The sequence below is a fragment of the Styela clava genome, chromosome 13, assembly GCF_964204865.1.
Source record: "Styela clava chromosome 13, kaStyClav1.hap1.2, whole genome shotgun sequence".
In the NCBI taxonomy this organism is placed as follows: Eukaryota; Metazoa; Chordata; class Ascidiacea; order Stolidobranchia; family Styelidae; genus Styela; species Styela clava.
In genome coordinates, this window is record NC_135262.1 from 2,131,601 (window position 1) to 2,153,789 (window position 22,189).

Here is a 22,189-nt window from a genome sequence, read left to right on the forward strand (position 1 = left end):
CTTCAAACTCAAAGGCAACCGTAATGCTCACGACAGGTGATCGCCCATATCAATGTGAAATTCGTGACGAGTGATATACCCAGCATTGAGAACCTATAAGCTAATTTACGACTACATTCATATGCAGTTTATTCAATATGGTCACATCAAACGTGATGTAATTTTGTTGTATATTATCAACTGTTAATCTAGGATTGCTCAAAATTAAGTACGATTCTATGTGAATTTTATTGCTCTAATAAATTTTAGTTAAAATACATAGATGAATATGGCTTCAAACTGATTGATTAGATACCAGTCTGAAAAGTACTCATTTCGTGTAACATTTTTAAATTGAAAATGTTTTTTGAAATGTCCACATTTGCCCTTTGTCTTGAAATTCTCGAATTTGCATTGTGTATATCAGGGGTGGCCAACACGTTGATCGCGATCGCCACGTCTCGAGTAGTCGATCGCGTATGGTGTTATGTGAATTTAATAACATATTCCAGAAAATTGCCTTGAATTAGTTTTATGCTATGCTTGTTATGTGTTTTAAAACAGGAACAATACAGTACTGTACATGCTCAAAATGCGATATACACGAATCCTACATACTGTAGTTGAGTTTGGGCAAGCCCGATAGAGCATATTATTACGTGACGAATCTAAGTTTCCCCGCTGCTTAGGTTTAGAAATAAACGTACCGAATACCGTGTTTCTTGACTCTTAACTGACAAACGATTCCGCATTAACTTCTGTAGTATGTCAAAGTTATTGTCTCACTCCAAGAGTATTGTGATAAATTTTATTCGCAACGGTAGCAGAGGCATCAGAATGCCCAATTCCTTTACATTCCAAGCTAGCGAAGAATCAGACTTGCTGGAAATTAATTGTAATTTAGATACTGGAGTTTGAGCAGTCATGTAACATTTATAGCTTGAGGAAATTTAATTCCCACTGTTTAGATAAAATATAGAATCATAGATACTTGGCAGGGTTTTGGGGAATTTTCAACACGTACGATTAAGAGTTAGGCGGGCCTTAGATCTGAATCGCAGAATTTGAATATATCTTTACCCTATGTCTTCCGACAATCGAAGCAACTATTGACACCTCCCTTCAAAAAGTTTATTCCCCGCCGTTCAAATACGCGAGATACACCACTTAAGCGTTTATCGGAAGGTTTTGAGAAATGATAAAACATTTAATCCTGATACAATTACATACTCAAATTAAATGGAACATAAAAAATACAAATTTTTGTGCCGATTTCACTAAGAATGCGCCCACGGAATGACAGTAGTAAAATTTTATGTATGCTTATGTGCGGTTATCTGCATATTCGGTACTTAATCGTTTTGTACATGGCCCTATCATCAGTCGATCGCGATATATCTTAACATTTCAGTCAATCGCGGACGAAAGCAGGTTGGCCACCCCTGATGTATAATAGGATTCAGCAGAGATGTCGTAGATCGCGTGACTTCAAGATATTTACTGATCTTTTGCAGTAAAATTTCCTGTTTTGCGATGTCCTGTAGCGGTACGCGAAGAATATACGGATCTCAAATATTTGCACACCAAATGCAAACAAGGACGCTTCTCTATAATAGTTCGAAAAGTAAACAAAAATAGGCTACCGCGGCTTCAATATATTACTAATATAAACGGACAATATATATATTATATTCGCACAACAGTGAAGTATATTTGTAATAAGACATGCACAACTAGTAAGAAGCAATCAATGAGGAGGTAAAGATGGAATGGAAATGGAAAATGGCCCTTTACTTCATACTAGTTGTGTATTTATGCGCGCAATTTTTATTTTCCGACGATAAAAGGCGATGACCCATTTCAAATGGGGAACTGTCAGAAAGCTAGTTAGAGACTAGGGCTGGGCATTCTCGAATACCTTGTGATTTCAGAATCAAAATTTTGTTTTTGAATTGAATCTCGAGTACTTGAAATATATAATTGTAAGTGACTTTCTTTTTTATAGTAATTGGTCCTCTAGATATAGAATACATCACTCAGATAGATTACTGAGCGTTCACACCCAATAACAAACACGTTTTTATCAATAACTCACTACAAACAATAGTCATATGTTAGAATTGCGTTGAAAAAATATGGCTTCAATGAAAAAGAAATTGGGGAATTAACCTCGACCACTGGCGGGAAGAAAAAACAAGATGGCGGGGATTCGAAATTTAGCTCTGAACCGATTCGAATAATTTACTATTCGATTCGAAATGCCCAGCCCTAGTAGAGACGTGAATTAATGCTGCATCCTGGAATGTAAATTCTTTATCGATGCTGTATAAAGCATGGTCAATCTAATTACTATGTTACATAAACTAATTGTGTCCGAATTCGTTGGATTCATTGTTCAAATTTAGGTATATACCTTACAATGTTAAGTGGAAGCTTTTCACTCAGCCATGATATTGACGGGGAGTTGCGTCTCAGTCGGGTTAGCTTGGCAACATTTTTCGGATCTGAGGTGTTTCAGGGAAAGCCGATTTGTATCATTTCGATTGCGGGAACAGCAAAAACAGGAAAGTCATTTTTGCTGAACTTTTTTCAACGGTATTTTGATTCGAAAGGGGTAAGTTAACCTTTAAAGCGTTTTTTGTCAATCGATCATTCTTTCAACGCTCATGAGGCACCTAGTGTGAGCTTGTAACTTCCGTAACTAATATATAAAGGACTTCACTATGTTTTGTTTAATTTCCTAGATCGATTACATTGTTCTAACTTGCAAATGATTGCCGAATAAGTGGCGAAGTTCCACTGAAACAGGCTTATTAAATGAAGTAAAAACTAAATAAACTCTGATTTGAATAAAACAAACCGTAGATATATTGAGAACTGATTTCATAACAAAATTACTGAACAAGAACGCGGGTTCCTGAACACCCATATTGAATACTTCGAAAAATGTTACTTTGTAAAAACTTATCATACAACAAAAATGCCACTATTATATCTCATCAAATAAACTGAATCAGGGGTGTGCAACAGTTTTTGTCGGTGGACCATATGACCAACATCAGACATCTGGCTGGGCTACACAAAAAATTCAAATTTTCCATGTATACAACGAATTAAAAAATCTCACAATCAAAATTTTATTTATTTAATATTTTAATGAGCACCTGAAAATTCGAGTACTCACATAGTTTGTTACCATCAGCTTGAACAGAAGTCGTGAACATAAACTGTCGAGTTAGGATTTTATGCGTAAAGGAAAATCTTAGTATTGACAAGGGCCACACTAAATGGCTTGGCCGGTGGGTCGTGTCTCACAGACCGCCTGTTGCACACTCTCGATATAGATAGATGTATTCTCGTCATGTCGGTGATGCGTTTAAAAACAGCAAGAATTAGTGTGAAATACCTAGATTTAGAAAATGCGAGAGAAATTTAAATATTAGCCATATGTGAAATACTCCTAATCTAACAAACTAAAATTTTGAACCAATTAGTTCTGTTGTTAGAGAGAAAAGTGATTTTCTTTACCAACATTAACAGCAATGATATATCAAAATCACTCACACGTTTAGTGTGAGCTCAATTTGTCGGACTAAACTAAAACAAGTTATATATATATACGCTTTCGCTTCGAGCAAGACTTTGCAGTCACTTATCTTATAGCTCCGTACTACGCTCTGCACAAGGAGACAATGTTAGGTAAAGAATTTCACAGATTGAGAGGACCGGCATTTTTCCTGCTCGATATTGCCTACTCAATTTTGGTGGATATGGGATTTGTACCCGAGATTTTAACCTACGATGTCATCATATTTGGATCTGACGTTTATTAATGGCGTGCTCTCCGTTTGCTAAAATTCTCTTTTTGCAGTGGGAAAACCCGGATTGGATTGGGGATGAAGAGACAGCTGCTGTTGGAGGTTTTGATTGGAAAAGTGGAAAATATGATGGAACTAAAGGCATTAACGTGTGGGGTAAACCTTATGTGGTTAAAAGGTCTGACGGTCAAGAGGTTAGTATTGATTCCGTGTTGTATATGTATATTAGTAGCCCAGGAGTGGGCAAATTACGGCCCGCGGGCCGAAGCCGGCCCACCGAAGTGTTGCATCCGCCCCACTTGTGCCTGCTGGAATTATGACTATAGATTTTATGAATATAAATTTTTGTTGAAAATATCGATGAAATAACTGATCGTCGGCTTCAGTAAATACCGTAATTCCTCGCGTTTTATCAACACTGAATATAATGCGCAAAACCATCCATCCGATTTATTTGTCATTTTTTTGTAAATATCATTCAAATACTCTAGCTCCTGATATATCTGCATTCGTGCCTGCTAATCTTTCGATGTTCCCAGAATGCCCCAACTTATGTTATTCACTTTTGTGTAGTACAGTGATTCTCAAAGTGGGAGATATCGACCCCAGGAAAATTTGCGCACAAGACAGTGCGAAAAACCGAAAGAGGACGGCAGGGTGGCGATCGCGCATTCTCGGCGAGGAAAATTAAGTTTTGTTCAGCATGATATGGGTATTTAGGACATGAACATCGGTATTATGCCGGCAAACTATATTTAGGCGAAATATCCCTCTTTCGCAAGTGTTCCACTGAACATGCGCCACAAGGACGTCGGAAAATCCCCCCCTCCCCCGGAACTGCGCGTCAAGTGTAAAAAACTCCTTATTATGTGATCATCTGAGACGAGACGCTAAATACAAACTAAGGATTGAATCCGCAAATCCAATTTTCGCCTGCAAATGAGAAAGAGAATATACATTGTAAGTATGAAGCGGTGTCTTAATATATATAAATATAAAATATAACAGAAAACACCATAAATTTTGTTTTAGGAGTGCCGCGATAGATTGAAAACTCTATTTTAGACGTAGTGAATTGCAAAAATTCCGGAATTTTCAACCTGAAACTATAGCTTAGTCCAGCGGTTCCCAAACATTTTTCTCAAACCAGATTGCCGCCGCGTTATTTCAGAATTGTAATGGTTTTACTTTATTATAATAAATTGTACACATATGATTTTATGGCCGCATTTTGGATTTTGCTATGTTGATATCTCAAAAATAATCTTAAGCGGCTCAAATTAAACAGATTACCATGATCGCAAAAATTCAAATAAATTCCCATTATAATCTAATCCTCGTATTTTATGTAAGAGTAGTAAGTAATACTTTCATTTTGTTGTGAGTTGGCGCAACACTGATTTACGTTGAAAATAATTAAATTAATATGGCAAGACGTTTTTAATGCTCCTATCGACCATGGACTGAATATTTTGCCCACCAGAAAAAACATCATCGTTGAAAAAAGTGGTAATTTCAACGAATGACGTAATCACGACGGCTGTTTCCATCGGAATTTCCGTTTCTGATTTTGAATACGAAATAAAATTTACTGAGAATATAGATTGATGTAAGTCATCTGGCATTTTTGACGTAGTAGAAATGTTGATTCATTTCTAACATCATATTTGGTAGAAAAGGGATCAAATCAAAAACGAGAATATCGGTCAGAGACCGAAGACTTATCGATTGAAAGTTAGGGGATCCCCCAAAACAGTGCTCTTACTCCATAGTGACACCTTGTGTCCCAACATTAATTAATCAATAACTCGCTATTTATACTACATGATTCATCCAAAATAGTAGGCTTCTGGTCCGACATATGATGAATGCACATGCGAAATCTGGAGCAGATTCAATCTCGCTTTCGTGAAATATCGGGTGCATCTAACAGACAGACAGACAAACAAACAGATAGACAAATACCTATCAACATACTTACCGATTAAAATCGATAAGTAATTAATGATGATTCCAGATTGTACCTGACTAAAATGTATTCAATATTCATAAAAAAGCTTGTTGAATTTCATCCATCTAATTCTTATTGAAAACATCACGCATTAAGTATGTTGATAGGTATTTGCATGTATGTTAGATGCACGCGATATCTCACGAAAGCGAGATTGAATCTGCTCCAGATTTTGCAGGTGCATTCATCATATGTCGGACCAGAAGCCTATTGATTTTGGATGAATTATGTAGTATAAGTAGCGAGTTATTAATTAATTAGTGATGGGACATCATCGATAAGTCTTCGGTCTTTGACCGATATTCTCGTTTAATTAATTATTTGCAATACATTTGTTTGCAACTTTAAGTTTTGTTGTAGCTTTTTGAGGACGATGGTAACGTAAAAAAAACAGTATGGGGGCGACGCACAAAAATGTTTGAGAACCACTGTAGTACATCACTTACAGCACCTCAATTAATTTTTTCTATCTGTCACTTGCCAATCTTTCAATGTTATTCACTATATCTCCTACTGCATCACTGAAACGCGATTAGTGAAACGGGCAAGCGATTAACCGATAGACTTGCGTTCTGTGAGGCGCAATTACTTGGCTAACCTATCACTTGCCACGTCTATCTCCCAGTTTACAGTAATTTCATTCGTAAACGACGGAAATGCGCATCATTTACTCTCTTTGAATGACCTATTCATTAAACAACGTATCATTGCCTCAACTATTACACTGTGCTGTCTTTAATATCAAACATTAGCGTAGCTGGTGGGTTCTTTTCCATCTACGTTCTCTGTGCAGCTGCCATAATTTGCCACCCCCTTTAATGAAGTTCCATGAATTGTCGTGTGTGGTTATTTGCAAATAAACCGTTTTTAATATTGACAGTCCGGCCCAGTAACCAAGTCTATTTTCCGTATCCGGCCCACTCAAGAAAGTTATTGCCTACCCCTGTAGTAGCCTATAAGCCAAGTAACAAGCTTCTTCTCCGGGATCTCCGTGTAAGAGCGTGCATTGAGCGTCCAAGTCATGTGCGACATTATATTTATGCGGACGCTAATAATCCAGCAATGACGTCAAATTTTGATAAATTTACGACATTTTTGATAAAAACGAGAGCATCAACGAGAAGAAATCTTGACTTTTATCAGCCCCGTTGAAAAAATACATGTATTTCAAATCCGGGGAAATTCAAGATTACGATTCCAGCTTCAACAAATTGAATTCGACGCCATGCCCGAACCTGGTGAAACATGGAAAACTCCCGACTCCATGGTTATGCCCGGGGCACAAATTAGTTTTATTTTATCATTGAGCAAGTGTTCATTTTCACATCCCTTAGGTCGCAGTGGTGCTAATGGACACTCAAGGCCTGGTCGAAAATAAGTCGCACAACGTCAAACTCTTTACCTTGAGTGCCATTGCAAGTTCCATTCAGATTCTGAATCTTAAAGATCTCATTCAAGAAAATGACATGGACATTCTTGAGGTAACAAAAGCTTGTTTGGTTACCGTTTTGGTACTGTGTGTATGTATGTGAACCGAGATGGTGGACACCAAAACGTAGTATGCGTACCTGGTTAGGGTTAGGCCATAATTCCAGAAACAAATACTCCGGCAGTCACTTGGCTAGTCCCCTAACTCGTAATAGAACTAAGATAAGAAAAATTGGAATAAAATTATAGCCTAACCCTAACATGGTACACATACTACGTTACGGTGTCCGCCATCTTGATTTACATACTACAGGAGCGCCACCGTTTTTTTTTACACGAAAAGGTCACGACGTTCGCAAAATTGTCGGGGTTGCGAAATCACTTTTTTAACTGACCAATCGATTTCAAATTTTCAGTATTCAAAGATTGAAAGAGTCCCAAGAAATAGTTATTTCCTTTTTCATTTTTTTCCGTCTCTTCTGCAGCCCAATGCTTCGCAATATTATTTTTAATTTACAGGTGCATTTTTTAGAGAATGTGCACGTGCAGTGTTTTATGTAAAGACATCAATTCTTTTAATAGTTTTAAATATTGCTAGCCTAGGAAAAAATTTATTGACTTTTCACATCCAGTATTTTGCCAATAAAAATATTTTTATTTTTTTTATAAAAACAGTATTGCGCAGAGTTGGGAAGATTGTCATCTAGAAGAAATTGCAACAAAGATTTGCAGGTAGGTATCATTAAATATTATAAATTTTGTGAATTTTAACCACTTGCGTACTGGATGATCAGTGCAAACACTCATTCGTGTGCCATAATAAATAGGATTAGCATAGTCTTATAAGTAATAGCAATACGAATTGTTTAAAGTTTAGACACTTTTGGTCTTTCAACTGCGATGAGTGTACTCCCTGACTGACGAGTTCCTTGACTTCATTGGCACTTCTGAATTTTAACATTTTCTTTGCGTCCTCGTAAATGAGCTTCTGCAATTGCACCTATGAGTGCAAACGCTTCATGAGCAAACCTCCATAGGTAATGTCCTCGGTGCAAAAACTCAAAAGCGAAGGCTTTCATGGGTACAAATATCTATAGTTGCAATTATACGCGGGTGCGAATGTCTGTGAGCGAAAATCTCGGTTGTTGCAAATGTCCATGAGTTTACCTGTGCAAATATACGGGGGTGTAAACGTCCGTGGTTGCAAATGTCTCCGGGACCAAGAATTCGAAGATGAAAGTCTTCATGGGTGCAAATACCCGTGAGTAAAAATGTCCATGATTGAATATTTTCGTGGGTGTAGTTGTCTGTGGAGGAACATGTCCATGGTGGCAAGAATTCAAAGGCCGAAAGCCTTCACGATTGCAAACGTCTGTGATTGCAAATGTTCATGTGGGCGATTGCACATGGTTGCAAATGTCTATGTAAAAATGTCCGAATGCACGCGGATGCAAATGCCCATGGGAGCAAATTTCTGTGGTTGCAAATGTCCGAAAGTACAAATGCCTGTTGCTGCAAAACGCACGCGGGTGCAAATGGGCAAACTTCTGTGGGTGCAAATGACCTAAAGTGAAAAGGCCAATTGTTCAAATGTCCACGAATACAAATGTCCACGGATACAAATGTCCGAGGTGCAAATGTCTGTGGGTACAAATGTCCATGGTGCAATTCTCTATGTAGACAAACTTCCATTGGGGCAAGAATTTAAAGGCTGAATATACATTAATATCACCTGTCTGTCATCAATTGTTTACATATCACTCCAATTTCCAGTAGTAACTGTCATCTCAGCAGAAAAACTATTTAATCATTGACTAAGGTTAAAGATAGGACACAGAAATATTACAGAGAAATTTCGCAATATTCTGGGAGACAAAAACATTGGAAAAATGGTGAAAAAACATCACTTTTTATAAACACGATAACATATAAATACGAAAATGTGTGTGAGTGCAATTATACTCCGGTGTAGATGTCCATGCGGGCAAATATCTATTGGGGCAACGTGGGTGCGTGGAACGTAGGCAAACTTCTGTGGTTGCAATTCTAAATGAGTGCAAATATCTATGAGGGAAAATGTCAGTGTGATTGCAATGATACGCGAGTACTAATGTCTATGGGGGCAACAGAACGGGAGTGCGAATGTCTTCTTACAAATATCCATTGGGGCAAACGCATGTTGGTATAAGTGTCCACGGCTGCATATGTACGTGGTTGCAGACACATGTGGGTGCAAAAGCACGAAGTTACAAATGTTCATGGATGCAAATGTCCGTTGAGTTCAAATGCCCACGGTTGCATATATCAGTGGTTGCAAATGTATATGGGTGCATAATATGCATGGGTGCATGTGTCCGTGGGTGCAAATGCCCGAAGGTGCAAATGTCCATGCGGGCAAAGTATGTTGGTGAAAATGTCCACGGATACAAACGTCAGTGAGTGCAAATGTCCATAAATATTAATGGGCAGAAAATCATGCGGGTGCAAATATTCATTGGCGCAAAGGCATCGCGGCCGTGGAGGCAGGCTCAATCTTCCTCAATAAATACGGCACTTCATTTGGTGTATTGTTGTGACTGAAAACCATTGTAAATATTTTTATTGAAATTTAACTTTTTATACTCATAGCTGCAGTCGCTTCTTATGCTTGTGAGAGATTGGATAAATGATGACGAACACCCGTATGGCTTATCAGGAGGTGAATCTTATCTTAATGCAAAAGATGCGGGTTCCAAAGTCAACAAAGTGAAAAATCAACTCTGTGAAGCTTTCAAAGATTTCAATTGCTTCTTATTACCCCACCCAGGGGTAACTGTATTGAGGGCACATAAATTAAATGGAAAAAATAAAGGTAAAATACCTGGTTTGCTCAAATAGTTCACATAATGAATTTGTGATGCTATATTGGAATTGGTAAATTTGGTGGCAGTGGTCCTCAAAGGTAATAGACCGGGGGCCGGGGCCAAAATTCTAAGCGGATGTTTGCTTGGTGGGAGAGCTGAGCACCTGCTAGAGTGCGACCCGTAAGTAATTCAGAACATAAAACATAAAGTGTTAAACTATTTTACTATTCCCAACTATTCAAAAGTTCGACTGATTATGCTGACCCCGGGCCATAATTGGCACCCTGGCCGTGGTGTGGGAATCGCTGATGTAGAGGTTATATTACCCAAACGATTATACAGCTTGACTATGAACAAGGCCCATATGAGTCAAGTCTTTACATATGAAACGGTTATATACTGCTCGACTTCTGGGAGTGATTGGTCAAGTAGTTGATAAGAAAAACACTCAAGCACAACATTTAGGCAATTTGCAATTTCAAAAATGGTGGTACCGTAGTATGTGTATCAGGATAGGGTTAGGGTTAGGCCATAATTTCGATTTCTATTTTCATTATTTCAGTACTATCACGAGTTTGGGAACTGTCTGTGTTAGCCAAGTGACCCTGCACCCTCCCTGCTCATAGGTTTCAGTCCTTTTACACAACTTGATGTAAAGTAGGCAAACAAAATCAGTTACTTCCATATTGGTACACATACTACTGGAGCGCCAAAATGGCAACCCCATTCTTACAAACACTTCAATAATCAACTGCTGATAATTGAGAGTAACTGACCAGATAACTTTGGTTACAAAAAATTCTGCCATTTGCTTTGTGGGACCACTTTCTGTCCAATATATTTCCATTTGATAGTTTTAACCTTAGCTGTAAAATATATTAGATTAAAAATATAATTTGTATTCACAGAGTTAGAGGCAGATTTCTTGGACGAAATTAAGAATTTTTGTGAGAGTCTCCTCCATCCCGATAAACTAGTGATCAAAATGAGTGGGAGTAAGCCCATGACATCTCAGAAGTTTGTGAACCTTATGATGGCATTTGATGAAATGATTTCTGGGAAAGAATTGCCATCGGCTGAAATACTCATTGAGGTTAGTATCGGAAAGAGTAAGTAGAGTTTTGGCGTTTTACTTCGTCGCCACTGAAAAAAAAAATGATTAGGATATATTGAGAAAAGTCTTGAATTGAAATGTATTATGATGAACAAACCTTATATGAGGCCGTATCCCCTAATATAGTAGGTGCTTTGTCACATACTGGTAACATGATAACAGCTATTTTGTCTACTTTCAAAAATTGTTTCATCGAGTAAAGTTTTCACCAGCCGTACTGGTTGACTATGACTTATCTGTTTACTGTCAGAATACCCTCTCTAGAGCAGTGTTCCCAACATATGGGTCGAGACCCAAAGCTGGGTCACTTGTTTTTTCAACAAAATTCTAAATCTAATCTAATCTTTATATTGCATTTGGTATTAAGCATCTATTTTGTTTGAAGAAAACAAATGCAACGATTTTAAAAAATCTAATAACCAAATAGATAATAAGAAAATAGATGTAATGTGAAAATGATTGTCTTGGGTTGCGAGATTTTTCGAAGTTTCTTTTTAACAAAATTAGAGTTGCTATTCGATTACTTTTCAAAATACTGGCTAATTTTGTAACTGTTCAAAAAGGCAATAACAGCTTTGATGAAATTTGACAACAATATAGCCTCGAAATATGGCAAAGAGGCGGAATTAAAAAATGACATTATTTATAAGCAGGAGCACAGCCAGGATTCTTAGGAGGGAGGGGGTCTCCGCGATTAAAAAAAAGAATAACGAGATGTCTGTTGCGTAAAATTGTCAACCCATGACCGATGCGAGCATTTAAAGTGTCTTGTCGTTATAATTTAATTGTGCTCATCGTTACTCACGTTTGATTCGAGATTACTATTAGGATTATCAAAATGAAAGAATACAATTGACTGAGTTTCGATATCGTAGTTACTACGATGAATAATTAAAGAAAACCCAACACGAGAATATCGGTCAGAGACCGAAGACTTATCGACGAAAGTTAGGGGATCCCTCAAAACAGCTCTCTTACTCCATAGTGACACCTTGTGTCCCATCACTAATTAATTGATAACTCGCTAATTATACGACATAATTCATCCAAAATCAATAGGCTTTTGGTCCGACATATGATGAATGCACATGCAAAATTTGGAGCAGATTCAATCTCGCTTCCGTGAGATATCGCGTGCATCTAACAGACAGAGACAAACAGACAGACAGACAAATACCTATCAACATACTTAGGCTACTGATTAAAATCGATAAGTAATAACACCAAATTTTGTGATTAACAATGTCTAAAAAAGCGTTTTGAAGTCTGTGAAATCAAACTTATAGTGTGATCTTCCATTTTAAGTATTAGTTTTAATATTTTAGAATGCCGCATTTCAATCAAGAAATTTGAGTTGCGGATTTACCTCTTTAATAATTATTATTTTTAGCACTTCGTCGCCGATGACCATAATATGTTTTTCACATTGGACTCATAATTCCCCACGAGAACAAAAAAAGCAATTATCGTCGTCATTGTGGAACCATACATGTACATGCCGAAGGGAATTTTTGGTTTGGGGAGAATAAACACCGGCGTAAAGATGTTTAAGGTTTGAAAACACGCCATGCTGACGAAAACAATCGGCAATTGTAACAAAATGCAATCGCACACGTTATTGGCGGCCCTTCCAAAATGGTCAAAAGGGAAAAGATTCGGCCCCTAGTTAATAATATGTTTGTCAAGTGTCAAATTTACAGCTTTAGTATATATAATTTATCTTTGAAATTTAGATTTATTTATGACTTGTATTAACCCTATTAAAAAAGGTTTAGCATTTAAATTAAGTAAAGTACTTTAAACTTACTTAAGAATATTAATCGGGAAGTAACAATTTTAACATTTATTTTGGGGCTCCGTGAATAATAGTCAACCTTTTCAAGGGCTCCGCAACACAAAAAGTTTGAGAACCCCTGATCTAGAGGACTATTCTCTTACACATAAGAATCCCCTGCATCGTAAGACCATATTTATACCACAGGAAGAAATGCTGGAAGTTTGGTTACTAGTCCAGTAGGATGAGAAAGGCAGGCATGCCCAATGAGAGAATTAAACTTTTAGCTTATGGGTTCATATGTCCACGGTTGCATATGTCCGTGGTTGCAAATGTTCATGAGTACATATGTCCGTGGGTGTAAATGTCCAGAAAATCTCCTTCATCACAAGACTATATTTATCTCTCAGGAAGAACACTAGAAGACTTCGTTACCAGTCCAGTAGGATAAGGAAAGGCAGACACAATAAGAGAACTAAACTTTCAGCTTGATCTTACATCAGTTGATCATTCACCTGTCTTCTATTTAGCAACTTCCTGAAGCCATCAATGATAAATATGAGAAAGCGCTTGAACAACTTTCCAGTCGATGCCAGATGCTTGAAAGCGAGCGGGATGAGTTGAAGGACAAATTGGTAAAGAGGGAACAAGAACCCTCTGATGAGGTTTGTAGAGTTCATTAGCCTTTATGCAAAGCAAGTTTTTTTCGTTGAGATAGCAGTTACCATTTATACTAGTATTAAATTTTGGATACTAAAGAAGTATGTGCACCAAGATGGTGGACACCGGAACGTAGTATGTGTACCAGGTTAGGCCATAATTTCAGGAACAAATACTACGGGAGTCACTTGGCTAGTCCCCGAACACGTAATAGAACTAAAATAGGTAAAATTGGAATAAAATTATTGCTTAGCCCCTACTTGATACACATACTACGTTTCGGTGTTCGCCATCTTGGTGTACTACTACTCGAGCACCAAATTTTATTTAAACAAAATTTTTTTGATCTCTTGACATGGCATTTAAAGAATAAGTTCCTCAACTCTATCATTTAGATAGAATGGAGCTAGGGATGATCATTCTACCATTTTGTTGTTGATCATCATGTTAGTATTATTTTCTTCTTCCTTGTTTAAATTATTAATGTTGCCATGGTGATCAGTTAGAAATTTCCATTATGTTCTTTTTCCATATAGAATTTTTTTTATTACTGACTTAAATTTGTTAGTAATACTACTAAGCTACCATTAATCATTTGTTATGCTGGCGATACACTTCTCCTCATTATTCAAGCCCCATTACCCACTGATATACAGTACAGTATAAGCCGGTATATATATATATATTTTTCTTCTTTTCACGTATCGATTGTTTTTATATACTATTATCCACCATCGTCTAAAGCCAATATGAAGTTTTCTGTGATTATATCGAATTTGTTAGTATTATTTGACCGACCAACTTTTCCAATAGTCATCTTCAATGTGAACCTTAATCACATCAGCAAATAGGAAATAGGGTTGGAGTTGACCTTAACGACAGTATGGTCGTATTTCTTTTACATTTTTTGGTAATGATGACTCTACGCATTTTGTTTGACAAAATAATAAATCTCTCTCTTTCTCTTTAGTAGCCAAGCATATGTCACCAACATAATTGTGTCATCACGTTAACCACTTGCTTAACAACCACTGACTAATAAATTAAGAATAATGAAATTATGTTGATATGAACTTTTTTCAACTAGGATGATAAGATCAATGAACTTACGCAACTTACAGAAAAAATGAAACAACGAATGCTTGAGCAAGAAGAATTTATAATGCAGATAAGAGAGGATTTCGAGATTGTAGAGGAGGAAATGACTAGACTGCAGGTTTGTGAAAGATAAATATGAGTTTTTAAGAGCAGAAAGTTTGTTTTCTCAATGATTTCACATATATTCAACTAAGATAGGATTTACATATTTATAAGATGACTCAATCATATGGCGAACCATGGCCTCTCGTCTGGTTACTAGTCCATGTCGGGTATGGGTTTAATTAGACAATTATTTGGTTTCGGGAGCATGGACTTGATGATGGAGGAAGCTGTTACCAACCAGCGGTTACGTTAACCTCCTACGGCGTCAAGGAATCCTCTCATACATAAATATGTCCCTATGAGATTCGAACCCAGTGAAATAAACTTCCCCTACTTCTGAGTGAGTGTAACTTTGCTGTCAGAAAATTCCTGATAGCCAACTATTTGTGTAGTGAGATAACGTATCTAATTGGCAATTATTTTACTGTACCCCATCTCCTATACTGAAACATTAAATAGCTAAATTCTCCTTTTCCATGTAGAGTGAGAAAGACGAAGCTGAAAAAAGGGCACAAGATGTTTCACAAACTTTGGAAAAACTTGCTGTAAATTATGACGGAAAAGTTCAACTGCTTGAATTTAAATCGAAAGAAGTTAACCAACTTTCAGAAGAAATGGCCGAAAAAAATGTATATTGTGTTTATACAGAATGACCAAAAAACAGCACCAATAAATATTTTAATTACTTATACAAAAATGAAGACGATTTATTTGACATTTGTTTAACTTCTGTCTGTGTATGGTTGTACACAAAAGAGTAATCGATGGCGCTTTGCATAAAAGTTATGCTCTATTAGAATATAGGGTGTCCAAAAAATCAAGAAATTTTTTAAAATTAAAAACAAAATTTATCGATACCATATATTGTTTTGGCCCTCACAGATGTACTAAATGAAGTAAAAATACTTGAACAATTACTGATTGAAAACAACAAACCTGTTTAAGTTATATTGAGAACGGACTTCATAACAAAATTGAAATTGTAAAGGGACTTTATGGACACCCTGTAAATTCAAAATGACCTTGGTATGTTTTTTGGATCATTCTGTACATCTATCGGTCTATACCTATAAGTTGAGCTTGTCTGCTTGCCACTGTACTAATGTTTTGTGATCATACTCGAATGAAATCGGTGAGCTAGAATTGGGCTCCTTAAAGTGATAACGCTTTGATAATTTCCAACTGAATTAAATAATCTTATGAAAAACTTGATACACCAGTCAACTGCGCCCAGAAAAGCTTTACCATGTATATTATACATTTCCCTCTTGTGAATGGGTGTCTGTATAGTGAATACTGGATAAACAAACTTCAGCGCCCGGTGGTAGCTGTGCCAATATGGAGGTAAATATTTTTGTTTGCCTACTTTACATCAAGTTGTGTAAATGGAACTGAAACCTATGGGCAGGGTATATTCACTTGGCTAACATAGACAGTCCCCGAACTTGTAATAGAATTAAAATAAGGAAAATCGGGATGAAATTATGGCCTAACACTAATCTGGTACACACACTACGGGAGTAACCAACTTCCTTTTAGATACAAGTCATGGCGATCGAGACCGCGGTGAGAGTGAGGGAGCATCATGCAATGACTAGTCTCTGAGATACGTAAATAATAATAAATATTTTCAAACACAGAAAAAAATAGTGGAATTCGAGACGAAAGTTTCCCAGCTGCAAAAAATGAGTGAACATCACAAAAGAACTGCAGAAATGGTGAATTCCTTGCTCAAGGATTTGGGCGAAATTGGAGATGCTGTTGGAAATAAAGATCACGTGAGTCTTAGTGTACTTATGCAAATTTTTACAGATGCATTTTCAATTTTAACTCAAGATTTCGGTATGAAATAGTGGATTATAGAAAGTACATTTGTAAGCTCTTGTTAGATAACAGATCAACTTTTTCAAACAAAACAAAATCACACACAGCCACTAACTTACTGAAAGATATTTTCTAAATTGCGATTTGAAGATGTCAGTAGATATTATAAGCTATTGTCCTATAAACACTGTTGTACAAACTGTGCTGTATACTTAACCTTTACCCATGCTATCTTATTGGACACGTAGTGGACATAACGATCGTTTCAATATTATGTTGTTGTTCTTGTTCTTTGACACGTTTTTAAAAAGTCGCTTTTCTCCTAAAATACTGGACCAATTGCTTTGAAATTTTCAGTGGTTAAAGATAAAAATTTTCTCCAGAAGGCTATTACTTTTTTTTTCGCTATGACGTCATCAAAAATATGTGACTCTACGTGTCCATATATTTGAGCATAGCTATCTTATCTTCTTCAAACTTTGTTTGGCACTCCAGAAGTGTATGTGGCAATATTGAGATAACTCATTTTGTTCGCCTACTTTACATCAAGTTGTGTAAAGGGACTGAAACCTATGGGCAGGGGGTATATCCACTTGGCTAACACACACAGTCTCCGAACTCGTAATAGAACTAAAATACCGAAAATCGGAAAAAAATTATTTCCTAACCCAAACCCGGTACACACACTACGGGGGTACCCATTTTTATTGCGACCCATTTGGCCTGGCCAAATTTTTTTGTGACCCCAGGAACGTTTATGAGACCAATGTGCTTGCATATTTTTGTACAAAATATCGAATCTTGTCTCTATTTCGATGGGTTAGTGTCGAAAAATAATTTTCACACAGATAAGTAGGGTCAAAAGGAAGAAGAATAAGTAGTGGCTAGTTCTGACAGTAATAGGTATCATGACCCCCATTCAGCCGTTTCGTGACCCACCTGGGGGTCAGGCCCCCAAGTTTGAAGAGCCCTGCTCTAGCCTTATTTTCTAGTCAAACTGTCTGCTCTGTAGTAACATTGCGTAACATTATCAATCACCGCTTATGTATATTCCTTACCATTTTGGGACAGTAAACATTATGTGCCAGGTGATTGCTGGACCCCGCTGGTCGGTTACGGCTCCCTCCGCCATCACATCCATGCATCTGAAAACAAATAACTGGCTAACTAATCCCACGCCCGACTAGGACTGGTAAACTGACTTTTCTCTCTCGAAATATGTAAATCCTATTCTAACTTTCATGTAAACTATTATCTTTCTGTCTATTTGCATCACTTATATCCTATATATTCCTGTATTTCAGCAGATCCCTGATTCAACAAGCGAAAATTTTTTTGAAGAGTTCACGATGACACGATTGTTTGTTTCAAAAATTAAATGGGAGGTCAAACAACTTGCCACTAGATGTCAGACTTTGGAAAGTACTCAAGACGATTCAAACAAAAAGTGCGAGGAGAATGAACATAAATTAGCTGCTTGTCAACTGCTCATTTCACAGGTGTGGATAAATTGGTTTGAAGGTTGGCAATGAGTTATTTTTGAGATCAAGGGTTCACATAGAGTGGGCAGTCGGTGTTCAGAATCGCTTTGACGTACTTGTGTTTTGCAGACATAATGTTTTTTCTGTTACCTTTCTTAGGAGTTTCACGGCTCCCCAAACAGTATTGGATCTCCGCGTTTCCATTCACCCTGAAATGCAATTTTTCATAGTTTATCGTAATTTGTGTATGTCTGGTGCGTAAGTACAGCATAATGTAAAAATAAACTAATTAACTAGTTGTCCAACTACTTTCATTGCTATCATGTCATGTGTGGGTGCAATAGTACAAAACCTGAAGTCCCTCCATGTATTAGCATAAAACCACCAAATTTTTACATATTATTCTAAAGAACACAGAAATTATTAAATTGTAGTCTTTTTTGATTATTGAATCATGGGTGGAATAATACAAATGTTTTTTCCTCCCATTTCAGCATGAGGCAAAAATTAGATCGCTTACTGAATACATGAATGAGGTTGAAAACAAGAAACGTTCATTGGAGGATGCGGTTGATTGTTTGAATGACGAAATTGGAATTTTACGAGCTTACGAATCAATTGGAGAAAAAGAATCTCAGCTACAAGTAGCATTTTTCATATTGTAACATAAACTCTCAAATTTTAATGTCAAATTGCGGTTTGCTATACAAACTTGTGTACTCATGTAGTATGTGAGTCAAGATGGCAGACACCGGAACGTAGTGTTTGTACCAGGTTAAGGTTTGGCCATAATTTCAGGAACAAACATTACGGGAATCACTTGACTAGACCCCGAACTCGTAATATAACTAAAATAAGGAAAATTGAAATAAAATTAGGTCCTAACCCTAACCTGGTACACGTACTATGTTCCAGTGTCGGACATCTTGGTTCACAAACTACGGGAGCGCCAAAAACTTTTGAAATGATAGAATATGGGAAGGTTTATAAGTAGGTAGGCACATCTTGAATAACTTTTAAACAATAAAGATTACTGTTTCACTACATCAACCTTCACTCTTCCATCAATTATGTCCGAAGTAATTGTCAACTTTTTGACCAGTTCAGCCCTGAAGTCATAATCTTAAATTTCCTTTAAACCTAAAGTAAAATTAATGCTAAAAACATGATTGAATTTGTATCTAAATTGTCCTAGATCCACAATCCTTCTTAGCGAACAAATGCTATCCGTTTGAACATTTTTTGAGAGAGCATGCCTAGAGCATATTTTCTAGTGAAACATCAAAAATATATATTTTTCTGTAATAAAAATCAAAGTTTTGTTCAGGAATCATCTACTTTAAAACAGCTCAGTGAAACTCATCGTGAATTAGTTGGACAACTACGAGATGAGATTGATAAGAAGACTAAATGCATAGAGAAAGTGAAGGAGTAAGTGGGTTACATAGCACAGCGGTTTATGACCGTTTGATGCTTTTATTGATATTCAATACCGGCACGGTGGTTAATTTTTCAAACTTTGTTTCCTGAGTCAAAGTCAAAATGATCCACAATACCCCCAAAAACAATAGATTACAATAAACCAGTGATTTTTAGCCGATGTTTCGCGGAACACCAGTGTCAACATCACTCAGGTGTAATAAGACATGGGGTGTCGAAAAAAGTGTTCTGCGGATTTGTTAAAAATCACTGTCAAAAAAAAAAATTGAAGAAGGCTTACATATTTCAAAAATTTATAAAAAATTTGTTTTTTTAAAGCAAATGTCATAATTTTTTGAACCAGATGGAGTGTTTTTTAAAGGTTCGAAATTTGTACTCAGTACCTGATGTCACCTCACCCTAACCCTACATCCCTGTCTAAAACTGGAGATTTCAAAAGAAAAATTCTGATTATCTCGACAAATCATTTTATTCCAGTGATTACCAAAAGCTTGAGATTAAAAACAAACAACTTCAACAAAATTTCGAGAAATTGAAAAAAGATGAAAAAGATAAGGAATTAGAGGATTTGCATATCCAGTTTGATAGAAGAGAACAAGCAAAACAAGACTTTAAAGTAAGGGGACGTGGCTTTCACCTTATGCCATGTTTTTGTGGGTGCTGCAGAAGTGTGTGTACCAATATGGAGGTAACCTATTTTGTTCGCATACTTTACGTCGATTTGTATAAAGAGACTGAAACTTGTGGGCAATGCGTATATTCACTTGACTATCACAGACAGTCCCCGAACTCGTAATAGAACTAAAATAAGGAAAATCGGAATGAAATTATGGCCCAACCCTAACCCGGTACACACACTACCGGAGTACATTTTTGTGTATTATGGTATATGCAAGAATTCGTTTTTCTTGTTTTCAATGCCTGGAATATTATTTGTTTCTTGAAGTCTTGAATTTAAATCTTTCCTGCAAAACATAAATCTGTTGAGCACAGGTGCCACAATACATGAGAATTATTTGTACTTTCAGGGACTCGAGGAAACTGTGCGTAAAGAGCTTACGACTCTTCATAAATTGAGAAAAATGTTTGTTCAAGATTTGCATAACAGACTTGAAAAAGTAAGTTTTCTCTTTGGGATTGTTCTGTTGTCATATAAAGAAAATTTATTTTTTCGACGATTGCTTTCATTTCTACCTACGGTATTTTTTCAGTTTGCATGACTGTCTACTAAATCTTTGCTAGAACTCCTCTTTCGGAATGCAGAATTTCATTCGTTAAATACTATTTGGATATCATTAAAATTTGATTGAAAATTGAAATGTTTAATAGCATATTTCAGTTCTGTGACATGCTTGGGAGCTGTATATTCCAAGTCGGTTTGTCAGGAAATAGAGAATTGAAACCTTATTTTCTAGATTCAGATTCAGATTCAGATATTTTATTTCGTCGTGCATGAAACATTGTCAACAAATAATAATAAATTTAAATAAATCAAAAATACACAATGTTTCGCAATTGACGAGGAGTCGCGAAAGACTATTAAGTCATCGTGTCAGCGACACCTATATGCTGGATTACAGCAACAGATATAGCAAAAGACTTGGGTTTATCACGTACAATACGGTACTAAAAAGCATAGAAACAACAACAACAACGGATGATAAATAAAATACGGAAATATGAAGAGCCATGAGGACTTTAATTAAGGAAACCGGTACCGCTTGACGAGCGCAAGGGCGCCATCAAGCGAATGCGATATACCTCAATGTACACAATTAAACGAGAATAACGCTTATTAACATGACTAAGCACTTTGAAAACTGGATCGGCGTGCCCAGCAACGTTAATTTCAATTTGACAGAACTTTACTGGCTTAATGAACTGATGCATGCTGAAGCATGCATTTCTTTCACATTTAGGTTATATGATAAAAAGTTGTCGAAAGTGAAAAACAGAACTTGGCACATACAGAGTAAATGACGATGCGAATTTAGAATACAGTGGAAGAACACGATTGCATCCCGGTATGGTACCGGTAACGGTTCAGGGAATATACGACTAGAAGAAGATCAGACACATGAAAAGGCAATGTTTTCAGACTACTGGCAAAAATAAACATCAAGGTAATGATTTTTCAATGCATGTTTGAAGGAGATGTAGTTCATTGATCGAATACTGTCAGTGAGCGTGTTCCATAACTTGACACCAACGAATTTGATGGAGTTTTGAGTAAGCTTGGTGGAAAAGCGATCCACAAAGTAAGAGCCTTTAGCAGATGACCGTGTCCCATAGGAGTGAATACTGCTCTGCTTTGAAAAGTAGTTAGTGAATGCTGCAGGGAGTTTATTGTTATGGTGTTGATGCATTAACTTTAACACTTCAATTCTATGTATATCTACAAGTTTAATAATTCTTAGTTTATTATAAATAGGACTTAGTTGTGTGCGATAAGCAACATCAGAAATAGCGCGAATGGCCCGATTCTGCATAATTTCTAATCGGTGCAATAAAGATTTATCAGCAGAGCCCCATGCAACTACGCCATATTGAATATGGGACTGGAATAGGGAGTAGTAAACCATGCGTAATGTAGGTATCGATGTAAATCTTTTAA

General features: G+C 36.7%; 1 protein-coding gene across 1 annotated transcript in view; it reads left to right on the forward strand.

The window, feature by feature from the left end:
* Positions 1–1,802: 1,802 nt before the first annotated feature.
* LOC144431303 (kinesin-1 heavy chain-like) overlaps positions 1,803–22,189 on the forward strand; it is a 28,814-nt gene continuing 8,427 nt past the window's right edge. The window contains exons 1-15 of the mRNA XM_078119264.1: positions 1,803–2,593; positions 3,851–3,991; positions 7,143–7,289; positions 7,912–7,968; positions 9,865–10,087; positions 10,988–11,172; positions 13,498–13,632; positions 14,715–14,843; positions 15,313–15,459; positions 16,471–16,608; positions 17,959–18,153; positions 18,630–18,779; positions 19,463–19,566; positions 20,053–20,191; positions 20,604–20,693. Coding sequence (XP_077975390.1) covers positions 2,399–2,593; positions 3,851–3,991; positions 7,143–7,289; positions 7,912–7,968; positions 9,865–10,087; positions 10,988–11,172; positions 13,498–13,632; positions 14,715–14,843; positions 15,313–15,459; positions 16,471–16,608; positions 17,959–18,153; positions 18,630–18,779; positions 19,463–19,566; positions 20,053–20,191; positions 20,604–20,693 — 2,175 coding nt within the window. The 5' untranslated portion in view covers positions 1,803–2,398. The remainder of the gene's footprint in view (positions 2,594–3,850; positions 3,992–7,142; positions 7,290–7,911; positions 7,969–9,864; positions 10,088–10,987; positions 11,173–13,497; positions 13,633–14,714; positions 14,844–15,312; positions 15,460–16,470; positions 16,609–17,958; positions 18,154–18,629; positions 18,780–19,462; positions 19,567–20,052; positions 20,192–20,603; positions 20,694–22,189) is intronic.